This window comes from Oncorhynchus mykiss, chromosome 6, assembly GCF_013265735.2.
Source record: "Oncorhynchus mykiss isolate Arlee chromosome 6, USDA_OmykA_1.1, whole genome shotgun sequence".
NCBI classification, from domain to species: Eukaryota; Metazoa; Chordata; class Actinopteri; order Salmoniformes; family Salmonidae; genus Oncorhynchus; species Oncorhynchus mykiss.
The window spans coordinates 49,061,305-49,074,422 of NC_048570.1; the positions used below are offsets into that span (position 1 = coordinate 49,061,305).

The following is a 13,118-nucleotide window of genomic DNA, read 5'->3' on the forward strand; positions in this document are numbered from 1 at the left end:
CTGGAATGTGGATGGTTCCTATCAGTCCTTTACGAGCTGAGCTCATATCACCGAAATAGCAGCTCCATCAACAGAGATGTATGCCAGACACCCAGTAGGCCTCTCTCTCTCTCTCTCTCTCTCTATCTCTCTCTCTCTCTCTCTCTCTCTCTCTCTCTCTCTCTCTCTCAACGGCTCAAAGCCACTCTTGCTCCTGGGATATCGCTTGCCTCATTCCTGCCCTATCTTCTCACTTCTCAGCCTGAAACCAATTGAGTTTTGGTGGTCAAGTGCTTATGCACAAGATATATTTTCTTTTTTTTGTGGTCACAGTAAGCAAATGATACCTTATGAAGCCATCATAAGCCCTTCATAAGGCCTGAAGCATTTACAAGCAGATGTTGAACTATATAAAAGGGTAGTATAAGGCTTATGCCACATATGACAAAGCAAAAGACGTGAGGATGGTATGGTAGACATTAGCTTCTAAATAATTTGTGACGCATTATTGGTGGCCTTAAAAGGGCTTATAAGGGCTTTATTAAGCGTTATTGGATATACCTTGTTTAAAGTGTGACCCTTCATTTTTTTATGTGTAATTACTGTCAATTAATTTTAACCTTGGAAAAAAATTGCACTAGCAGGTTTGAAGGACCATGAAGGAAATATTGAATGGTTTAATATGTGGTCAAAATACTGTTCTCAAAATACTTTTAGTATGAAATGTTTTATGCACTGTACCTTTGAAAATCAAGTCAATGTTGAGTGAGCAGTTGAACTAAGGTGTCATTTTGGAAATTAGGGTAGAGCCAACCTCCAAAATCCTAATTGAACCCCAATGTGTAGAATTGTCGATGGCTTGACTGGCTCTCCAACCTTGTGTGTGTGTGTGTGTGTGTGTGTGTGTGTGTGTGTGTGTGTGTGTGTGTGTGTGTGTGTGTGTGTGTGTGTGTGTGTGTGTCAGTGGGTTGGATAAAAAGCAGAAGGAACATTTCTGTCTCGTGTAATAAATCTCTCTATCTTGACAGCTGCTGGAAAAGTTCCATTGTGAAGTGAACGGTAAGTGGTTCTATTTAAAGTTTATTCCTTTTATAGGCGTCAGTGTACTGGTTTAGATAACCCTTATCTTATACGCACTAAGAACAGTATAAAAGCTCTAGAGGCTTGCACAGTGTGCCCTGTATCACTCGCTTGTTCTCTCCTCACATCCGCACACATTGACGTGGCAGTAGGTATACTGGCAACATGGCCCCGAAAAAAGTGGAACCCAAGAAAGTAGAGCCTAAGAAACCAGAGCCCAAAGCAGAGGCCAAGGCAGAGCCAGCAAAGGCCCCTGTGCCTGAGCCTCCCAAGGAGCCTGAGGTGGACCTCAAGAGTATCATTCTAGATTTCACGCTGGACCAGATTGAGGAGTTCAAGGAGGCGTTCACCTTGTTCGATGAAACACCGACGGGCGAGATGAAGATCAGGTACGCCCAGTGCGGAGACCTAATGCGGGCCTTGGGTCATAACCCCACCAACACTGATGTGCTGAAGCTGCTGGGCAAGCCCAAGGCTGAGGAGATGAATTCCAAGCTGGTGGACTTTGAGACTTTCCTGCCCATGCTGCAGCATATCTCCCGAACCAAGGAGACAGGGACCTTTGAGGACTTTGTGGAGGGTCTGAGAGTATTCGACAAAGAGGGGAATGGCACGGTGATGGGGGCCGAGCTCAGGCACGTTTTGGCTACCCTTGGGGAGAAGCTGATGGAGAGCGAAGTGGACCAACTCATGATCGGACAAGAGGACTCAAGTGGCCATATCAATTACACCGAATTTGTCAAACACATCCTCTCTACGTGAGCTGCTCTTTCTTGAGTCACATTACAAATTCTACTTTAACATTGCCTGGCTCAAAGGACTGAATGGAACATATATTGCCCTTTCTGTCTGTATGCTGAACAATGTTGATTCCTAAATAAATGCCCATCATTCTAGGTGTGTTCAGTCATTTTTTGAGAAATACTGTTTAAAAAGCAACAGCAGCAGTAGATATAAGCCTCCAAAGTTGGCTAGGTTTGGTGAAATACGGTCACTGCTGAGAAATACTGTCAGAATGTCTCTCCGGTAAAGACAAGCTGTTGAAACCCATTTAGTGTCTGATTCAAAACCAAATAAGTCACAATACGGACTTTGTATAAATACAGTACATGACATCAATTAGTAAGTGTGAGAGTTGGGTTTGTGAGTAAATCACAGGCTTCCTACAGGGACAGATCACACACCAGCTGCTTTCCAGAGCTCCAGACTTATTGATACCCCACATGTCACAACAAGGTCTAGGATTTGCTATATTTTTGAAAAAGTCACAATAGATCATAGGCCAGGATTCAATCTGAGGCATGTTGTAGGGCGCTGTCGACAATGCGCCTTCTTGAAGCCAAGGTCCCCACGTTTGTTATGGCAAGCCTAAATAAGTTCAGGAGTAAAGTTTGCTTAACATATCCCATGATACGTTGCATGGACTCACTCACTGTGTGCAATAATAGTGTTAATTAACATGATTTTTAACTGACTACCCCATCTCTGTACCCCACACATACAATATCTGTAAGGTCCCTCAGTCGAGCAATACATTTCAACCACAGATTCCACCACAAAGACCAGGGAGGTTTCCAATGCCTCGCAAAGAAGGGCACCTATTGTTAGAAGGAAGCATGTACAGAATAAAAATATTCCTAAACATGCATTCTTGCAATAGGGCACTAATGTAAAATTGGAAAAATGTGGTAACGAAATTAACTTTATGTCCTGAATACAATACTGTATATACCACTCTTTATATTTTCAAGAATATTTTCAAGCGTGGTGATGTTATGGGTATGCTTGTCATCGGCAAGGTCTAAGGAGTTGTTTTAGGATAAATAAAACAGAAAAGAGCTAAGCACAACCAACATCCTAGAGGAAGACCTGGTTCAGTCTGCTTTCCAACAGACACTTGGAGACACATTCTCTGTTCAGCAAGACAGTAACCTAAAACACAAGGCCAAATATACACTGGAGTTGCTTGTGACATTGAATGTTCCTGAGTGGCCTAGTTATGGTTTTGACTTAAATCGTCTTGAAAATCGATGACAAAGCTTGAAAATGGCTTTCTAGCAATGATCAACAACCAACTTGACAGAGTTGATGAATAATTTTTTTTTTTTTTTAAGTGCAAACATTGTACAATCCAGGTGTGCAAAGCTCTTAGAGACTTACCCATAAAGACTCACAGCTGTAATTACTGCCAAAGGTGATTCTAGTATGTTTTGACTCAGGGGTGTGAATTTATTATTTTTGTATTTATTTTTTTATTTCACCTTTATGTAACCAGGTAGGCTAGTTGAGAACAAGTATCTGGTCAAGATAAAGCAAAGCAGTGTGACACAGACAACAACACAGAGTTACACATGGAGTAAACAATAAACAAGACAATAACACAAACAAATCAATGACACAGTAGAAAAAAAGAAAGTCTATATACAGTGTGTGCAAAAGGCATGAGGAGGTAGGCAATAAATAGGCCATAGGAGCGAATAATTAAAATTTAGCAGATTAACACTGGAGTGATAAATGAGCAGATGATGATGTGCAAGTAGAGATACTGGTGTGCAAAAGAGCAGAAAAGTAAATAAAATAAAACAGTATGGGGATGAGGTAGGTAGATTGGGTGGGCTATTTACAGATGGACTATGTACTGCTGCAGTGATCGGTTAGCTGCCCAGATAGTTGATGTTTAAAGTTGGTGAGGGAAATGAAAGTTTCCAACTTCAGTGATTTTTGCAATTAGTTTCAGTCACTGGCAGCAGAGAACTGGAGGGAAAGGGGGCCAAATGAGGTGTTGGTTTTGGGGATGATCAGTGAGATATACCTGCTGGAACGTGTGCTACGGGTGGGTGTTGTTATCGTGACCAGTGAACTGAGATAAGGCGGAGCTTTACCTAGCATAGACTTATAGATGACCTGGAGCCAGTGGGTCTGGCGACGAATATGTAGCGAGTGCCAGCCGACTAGAGCATACAGGTCGCAGTGGTGGGTGGTATAAGGTGATTTGGTAACAAAACGGATGACACTGTGATAGACTGCATACAGTTTGCTGAGTAGAGTGTTGGAAGCTATTTTGTAGATGACATCGCCGAAGTCGAGGATCGGTAGGATAGTCAGTTTTACTAGGGTAAGTTTGGCGACGTGAGTGAAGGAGGCTTTGTTGCGAAAAAGAAAGCAGATTCTAGATTTGATTTTGGATTGTAGTCAGGAAGGAGAGTTTACAGTCTAGCCAGACACCTAGGTATTTATAATTGTCCACATATTCTAGGTCGGAACCATCCAGGGTGGTGATGCTAGTAGGGCGGGCGGGTGCGGGCAGCGAATGGTTGAAAAGCATGCATTTGGTTTTACTAGCGTTTAAGAGCAGTTGGAGGCCACGGAAGGAGTGTTGTATGGCATTGAAGCTCGTTTGGAGGTTAGTTAGCACAGTGTCCAAGGAAGGGCCAGAAGTGTACAGAATGGTGTCGTCTGCGTAGAGGTGGATCAGGGAATCGCCCGCAGCAAGAGCGACATCATTGATATATACAGAGAAAAGAGTCCCGAGAATTGAACCCTGTGGTACCCCCATAGAGACTGCCAGAGGTCCGGACAACATGCCCTCTGAATACTTACAGTACCAGTCAAAAGTTTGGACACAACAAACCATTCCAGGGTTTTTCTTTATTTTTTACTATTCTCTACATTGTAGAATAACAGTGAAGACATCAAAACTATGAAATAACACATACGGAATCATGTAGTAAACCAAAGAACTGTTAAACAAATCTAAATATATTTAACATTTTAGATTCTTCAGAGTAGTCACCCTTTGCCTTGATGACAGCTTTGCATTCTCTTGGCATTCTCTCAACCAGCTTCATGAGGAATGCTTTTCCAGCAGTCTTGAAGGAGTTCCCACATATGCTGAGTACTTGTTGGCTGCTTTTCCTTCACTCTGTAGGTCCAACTCATCCCAAACCATCTCAATTTGTATTTGTATTTGTATTTACTATGGATCCCCATTAGTTTATGCCAAAGCAATAGTTACTCTTCATGGGGTCCAGCAAAATTAAGGCAGTTTAAAATGTTACAATACCTTCACAGATTTCACAACACACTGTGTGCCCTCAAGCCCCAACTCCACCACCACATATCTACAGTACTAAATCTCTGTGTGTGTGTGTGTGTGTGTGTGTGTGTGTGTGTGTGTGTGTGTGTGTGTGTGTGTGTGTGTGTGTGTGTGTGTGTGTGTGTGTGTGTGTGTGTGTGTGTGTGTGTGTGTGTGTGTGTGTGTGTGTGTGTGTGTGGAGACTGTGAAGAGACCTCTTGTGGCATGTCTTGTGGGGTATGCATGAGTATCCGAGATGTGTGCCACTAGTTTAGACAGACAACTCGGTGCATTTAACATGTCAGTTCCTCTCATGAATAAGGAGTAGTGATGAAGTAGGTATCTCCTCCACTTTCCACCAGGAGAGATTGACATTATAAATATTAGCTCTCTGTGTACATCCAAGGGCCAGCCGTGCTGCCCTGTTCTGAGCCAATTGCAATTTTCCTTGCATCAATATGTTTTGACCATGACAGTTTACAATCTAGTGTTACTCTAAGCAGTTTAGTCATCTCAACTCACTCAATTTCCACATGAGTTATTACAAGATTTGGTTGAGGTTTAGGGTTTAGTGAGTGTTTTGTTCCAAATACAGTGCTTTTAGTTTCAGAAATATTTAGGGTAGAGGTCGGCCGATTAATCGGAATGGCCGATTAATTAGGGCCGATTTCAAGTTTTCATAACAATCGGAAATCGGTATTTTTGGACACCAATTTTCCGATTTTAGTTTTTTAGTTTTAAACCTTTATTTAACATTCTTATTTTCAATGACAGCCTAGGAACGGTGAGATAACTGCCTTGTTCAGGGGCAGAACGACACATTTTTACCTTGTCAGCTCCGGGATTCAATCTTGCAACCTTACAGTTAACTAGTCCAACGGTCTAAACACCTGCCTCACATTGCACTCCACGAGGAGCCTGCCTGTTACGTGAATGCAGTAGCCAAGATAAGTTGCTAGCTAGCATTAAACTTATCTTATAAAAAACAATCAATCAATCAATCATAATCACTAGTTAACTACACATGGTTGATGATATTACTAGTTTATCTAGGGTGTCCTGTGTTGCATATAATCGATGCAACGCAGGGGGATGATTTAACAAAAGCGCATTTGCGAAAAAAGCACAATCGTTGCACAACTGTACCTAACCATAAACACCCATGCTTTTCTTAAAATCAATACACAGAAGTATATATTTTTAAACTTGCATATTTAGCTAAAAAAAATCCAGTTTTGCAGGCAGTATTAACCAGGTAAAATTGTGTCACTTCTCTTGCGTTCATTGCATGTAGAGTCAGGGTATATGCAACAGTTTGGGCAGCCTGGCTCATTGCGAACTAATTTGCCAGAATTTTACGTAGTTATGACATAAAACTGAAAGTTGTACAATGTAACAGGAATATTTAGACTTAGGGATGCCACCCGTTAAATAAAATACCGAACGGTTCCGTATTTCACTGAAATAATAAACGTTTTGTTTTCGAAATGATAGTTTCCAGATTCATATTATTGACCAAAGGCTCGTATTTCTGTGTGTCATGTTATAATTAAGTCCATGATTTGATATTTGATAGAGCAGTCTGACTGAGCGATGGTAGGCAGCAGCAGGCTCGTAAGCATTCATTCAATCAGCACTTTCATGCGTTTTGCCAGCAGCTCTTTGCAATGCTTCAAGCATTGAGCTGTTTATGACTTCAAGCCTATCAATTCCCGAGATTAGGCTAGTGTAACTGATGTGAAATGGCTAGCTAGTTAGCGGGGTGCGCGCTAATACCGTTTCACACGTCACTCGCTCTGAGACTTGGAGTAGTTGTTCCCCTTGCTCTGCATGGGTAACGCTGCTTCGAGGGTGGCTGTTGTCGATGTGTTCCTGGTTCGAGCCCAGGTAGGGGCGAGGAGAGGGACGGAAGCTATACTGTTACACTGGTAATACTAAAGTGCCTTTAAGAACATACAATAGTCAAAGGTATATGAAATACAAATGGTATAGAGATAAATAGTCCTATAAATACTATATTAACTACAACCTAAAACCTCTTACCTTGGAATATTGAAGTCTTATGTTTAAATCTTGGCCAAGTCGCAATTGTAAATGAGAACTTGTTCTCAACTTGCCTCCCTGGTTAAATAAAGGTAAAATAAATAAAATAAAAATAAATAAATAAATAAAATGGACCACCAACTTTCATATGTTCTCATGTTCTGAGCAAGGAACTTAAACGTTAGCTTTATTACATGGCACATATTGCACTTTTACTTTCTTCTTCAACACTTTGTTTTTGCATTATTTAAACCAAATTGAACATGTTTCATTATTTATTTCAGGCAAAATTTATTTTTATTGATGTATTATATTAAGTTAAAATAAGTGTTCATTCAGTATTGTTGTAATTGTCATTATTACAAATACATTTGAAAAATCGGCTGATTAATCGGTATCGTTTTTTTTTTGGTCCTCCAATAATCAGTATCGGTATAGGTGTTGAAAAATCATAATCGGTCGACCTCTAATAAAGTATTCCTTGCCACCCACTTTGAAACCAACTGCAGCTCTTTGTTGAGTGTTGCAGTCATTTCAGTCACGGTAGTAGTTGACGTGTATAGTGTTGAGTCATCCGCATACATAGAAACTCTGGCTTTGCTCAAAATCCGTTGCATGTAATTAGTAAAAATTGAAAAAGTAAGGGGCCTAAACAGCTACCCTGGGGAATTCCTGATTCTAACAGGATAATATTTGATAGGCTTCCATTACCTTCTTATGGTATAGGGGACGGTTGCGTCCCACTTGGGCAAAAAACACGGGAAAATGCAGCGCGGCAAATTTTTTAAAATGATATAAAAATCAAACTCATTAAATCACACATGTAAGATAACATGTCAGATTTTAAAAAGGCTTTTCGGCGAAAGCATAAGAAGCTATTATCTGATGATAGCACAATAGTAAACAAAGAGGGTAGCATATTTCAACCCTGCAGGCGCTACACAAAATGTAGAAATAAAATATAAAACATGCATTACCTTTGACGAGCTTCTTTTGTTGGCACTCCAATATGTCCCATAAACATCACAATTGGTCCTTTTTTCCGATTAATTCCGTCCATATATATCCCAATGTCAATTTATAAAGTGTGTTTGATCAAAAAAAAAACAGCTTCCAAAAAACGCAACGTCACTAAAAAATATTTCAAAACTTTGCCAAAATATTTCAAACTACTTTTGTAATGCAACTTTAGGTATTTTTAAACGTTAATAATCTATCAAATTGTAGACGGGTCAATCTGTGTTCAATACAGGAAGACAACAAACCATGCTACTTTTCACATCTTGCTCACTCTCAACAGTGTTACCCAGTTCCTAGATGGCCTACTTCTTCATTGCACAAAGGAATAACCTCAACCAAATTCCAAAGACTGGTGAAATCCAGTGGAAGCGGTAGGAACTGAAAACCAGTACCTAAGAAATATCGTTTGCCAACGAGACTCACTGAACAGACACAGACCTAAAAAAAAAAAAAGATCTGAACGGTTGGTCCTCGGGGTTTTGCCTGCTACATCAGTTCTGTTATACTCACAGACATGATTCAAACAGTTTTAGAAACTTCAGAGTGTTTTCTATCCAAATCTACTAATAATATGCATATCTTATATTCTTGGCATGAGTAGCAGGAAGTTGAAATTGGGCACGTTATTTATCCAAAAGTGAAAATGCTGCCCCTTATCCCAAAGAGGTTAAAGAACATCCTATGTGTTCTGTTTGACAAGTAACTCTTTATCCACATTATAGCAGGAGGTGTAAAGCCCTAACTCATAAGTTTTGCAGGATGCACAAGGTAACCCAGTGAGCAAAATTAGTTTGGAATAATGTATTGACTCATTTTGGAATCACTTATATCGTAAAGAAGAATAGAATATGTTCCTAAACATTTCTACATTAATGTGGATGCTACCATGATTACGGCTAATCCTGAATGAATTATGAATAATGATGAGTGAGAAAGTTACAGATGCACAAAAAGTGATACCCCAAGAGATGCTAACCTCTCACCATTACTATAACAGGGGAGGTTAGCATTTTTGGAGGTATGATATTTATGCATCTGTAACTTTCTCACTCATCATTATTTACAATTATTCTTATTTACAATGAAAGTGACTCCAAATTGAGACAATACATGATTTACCATTCATGTGTTATAGGCACAAAATAATCTGAAACACAACCAACACAAACAGCAAACGCATCCAACAAATGTGTAGTCCCAAGCTTGATGTAGTCATTGCATACTATGAATATGGGACTAAATACTTAACTTTTCACTACTTTAATACACATAAGTGAATTCCTTCCATTACTTTTGATTCTCTAAATGAGGGGACTGTGTACAAAAAGTGCTGTAATTTCCAGACAGTTCACCCGATATGGATGGAAATATCCTCAAATTAAAGCTGACAGTCTACACCTTAACCTCATAGTCATTGTATCATACAAAGTGCTGGAGAACCGAGCAAAACAAAAGAAGTGTCACTGTCCCAATACTTTTGGATCTCATTGTATATTTCCACACTATAAAGTTGGAATAATACTGTGAAATTATGAAAATTGTGATTATGCCCTCAGTAAGAGCTGTTTGAAAGATTTCTGTCTGTTTTGGTAGGATGGAGTTTTGGCCTTCCATAGTGACATCACCATGCAGTAAATTAGTAAATGGACAAATAAGAAAGAGAGTTTCAAACCTCTCTGCCAATAACAGCTAATTTTCAGTTTTCCCTTCCCCACTCAGACCACTGACAGACAGTCCTAGCTAAATTCTTACTTGAGAAATTACACTTTGCTAAGAAGCTATTTTTGTTTCTTTTTGACCATTTTAATTGAAAACAATCACAGTAAGGCAATTAACTGTTACCCTGAAATGATTTCATATTGAGATTAAAAACAGCTGCATTGGACCTTTAAACATCCTCTGTATTATGTGCTTATTGTTTAAGGATGTCTTCTAGGTGTCATGTTGTCTGCCAATGGCATGTCCATCTTTTTGTGAGAAACTGCACTGGTCACTCAAAACACTTATAAAGTATTTAGAAAGTATAAATAGCCCACACTTTAGATGAGGCCACGCAAAAAATATTTAACTAATGATTCATAAATGGTTTATAAGGACCTATATTTAAAATGTAATGAATTAATTGATGAATGATTATTAAATACTTGATGTTTATACATTTGTGAATAACTAGGTTACTAACATTTACAAATGTGGGAGTAATGATTAATAAATTATGACTACACTATTTACTAATCCATTATAAATGCTTTATTAGGTGGAGGGTAGTGGTCACCATAAAACAGCAAGTGGGGTCACCATAAAACAGCATTTAATGCCCTAAGTGACATTCCTGGGGCTAAGGCCAATGGCTGTAATTCAGCTAAGCACTTTAAAGTGTTAGAGATGTCTACTCCATTGTTCACACTGGCCTTGCAAGTTGACTTATGTTTTGACCAGGGAGGCAGTTGGTGAGCGAACAGAGATAAGGATGAGCAGATTACTACAAACCTCTCAGAGGAAAGTGTCGGTCTTCATTATGTCTGTCAATTAAACCTTTAAATTTAGAAGTTGTTTGCCTTATCCTTGGGCTCAGCATGTTCCACTCCTTGAGCAAATCATTATTCCCGACACCAACTAATCAACTATGATTTCAATATTGAATTTGAAGTAGGTTATTATTTAGTCTTCTGTTATTAAAGCAAGCTATTGATTAGGGAAGCTAGGTTAGCGTCAGCTAGCAGCTAGCTTGGAACCTAACTAGCTGGTTAGCTAACGTTAGCTAATGTTTAACCACATTTAAACATTGCCAATATCTCTGGTTTATCCAAGAGTATTGTAGCTAGCTAGCTAAGTTAACGAGGGGTTAGTAGAGGAGAAGGATTTGGAAAACCAGCATGACTGGGAGGGAGTGGCGGAGGAGGGAGAGGCAGGGTGAGATTGAGAACAGACAGGGAAGGCCCTCTTTGGGGAAGAGGCCCTTGATTGCGATGGGATGAGGGGGAGCCAAGAGAGCTCAAACTCTGAACTAAATAGTGAATATTGTACAACGCTAACTAATTACTAGAGACAGTCTTTTTGAAATACAGAATTGATTACTTTTACTCTGGCAGTTTTTGTGCAGTTACAATAAAAGAGAATGACCTCTAACCATCTCTCTCTCCATCCCTCTTCCATGAAGGCCCACTTTCCAGGACACCTACAACACCCAATGTCACAGGAAGGTCAAAAAGATCATCAAGGACATCAACCCCCCGAGCCACGGCCTATCATCCAGAAGGCAAGGTCAGTACAGGTGCATCAAAGCTGGGACCGAAAGACTGAAAAATAGCTTTTATCTCAAGGTCATCAGACTGTTAAATGGCCATCACTAGCCGACCTCCACCCAGTACCCTCTCCTGAACTTAGTCACTGTCACTAGCCAGCTACCTCCTGGTTACTCAACTCTTAGAGGCTGCTGCCCTATGTACATAGACATGGAATCACTGGTCACTTTAATAATGAAACACTGGTCACTATAATAATGTTTACATACAGTCACACCCTGACCTTAGTATTTTTGTTTTCCTTGTTATTTTGGTTAGGTCAGGGTGTGACATGGGTGATGTATGTGTTTTTATCTTGTCTGGGGGTTTTGTATGTTTATGGGGCTGTTCCCTTTCTAGGTATATTGTATGTCTATGGTTGCCAAGACTGGTTCTCAATTAGAGGCAGCTGTCTATTGTTGTCTCTGATTGGGAACCATATTTAGGCAGCCATATTCTGTGGGTACTTTGTGGGTGATTGTTTCCGTGTCTGTGTTTGTTTCACCACACGGTACTGTTTCGGTTTTTCACGTTTCAGTTATTGTTTTGTACTGTTTCGGTTTATTCATTAAAATCTACTATGGACACTTACCACGCTGCATTTTGGTCCGATCCCTGCTACACCTCCTCTTCAGACGAAGAGGAGGAAATCAGCCGTGACACATACTGTTTTACTCATTTCATATGTACAGTATATACTGTATTCTGGTCAATGCAACTCCGACATTACTCGTCCTAAAATTTATATTTCTTAATTATTTTACTTTGAGATTTGTGTGTATTGTTGTGAACTACTGGAGCTAGTAACACAAGCATTTTGCTACACGCACAATAACATCTACTATATAAGTTTATGTGACCAATAACATTTGATTGGATTTAGTTTGATTTATGTGGTGGGGAAGTTGTTTAACTGCTTAGTTGACAGAGATAGGAGCTACAGGAGTCCACTCTGTTCCAAGTACATGGCTCTTCTCTATGCCCAGCACACTGGGGACTTCCTGCAGGTAACCATGACTTCTATCAATCACCCCCATAACTTAATCATTGGTGGTACTGAGAGTTCCTCTAATACAGCTTTGACTCTGCATGGAGGCATTGTTATCAGGACATTTGTTCACATAGAGAGGGTGACGTTATTGACTTTGACCAACTGCTTTTTTATTGGTTAAAAATATGGTTGTGTACAGTGGATCGTTCTGTACTGAATGTGTACAAGTAGGTTAGGTAAGGAATGAAGTGAAAACCTTTTAGGAGGATAGCTCTCCATGAAGAGGGTTGGGCATTTTTTCCTGGATTTTTCAGAATTTTACCCTTTCTGAGTCACACAAAATTGTGTGTTCTCTACTCCGATAATTAATCCATAGATAAAAGGGTAAACTTAGTTAGTTTCTAGTAATCTCTTCTTCTGTGGACTTCATATGGAGGTTAGCAACCAATATTAAGGTGCATTACTACAACCGACTGGATTATGGACCTCAGTTCAGCTTTCAATCACCCACGTGGGTATATGCTCTTAAAAACCAATGAGGAGATGAGGCTGGACTTGAAGCACATCATGCATCAAAAATAGAACCAAGTTCTACCCAAAATTACAACCAACTAATTGCAGCATTACCGCAAAAAATGGAAGAGGA

The 13,118-nt window shown here is 39.7% G+C and overlaps 1 protein-coding gene across 1 annotated transcript; it reads left to right on the forward strand.

Annotated features, from left to right (window-relative positions):
* The first annotated feature begins 1,145 nt into the window (after nucleotides 1–1,145).
* cmlc1 (cardiac myosin light chain-1) lies at nucleotides 1,146–1,955 on the forward strand. The gene has a single exon (XM_021606672.2). The coding sequence runs from the start codon at nucleotides 1,225–1,227 to the stop codon at nucleotides 1,819–1,821; it is 597 nt and encodes a 198-aa protein (XP_021462347.2). The 5' UTR covers nucleotides 1,146–1,224; the 3' UTR covers nucleotides 1,822–1,955.
* The last annotated feature ends 11,163 nt before the right edge of the window (nucleotides 1,956–13,118 follow it).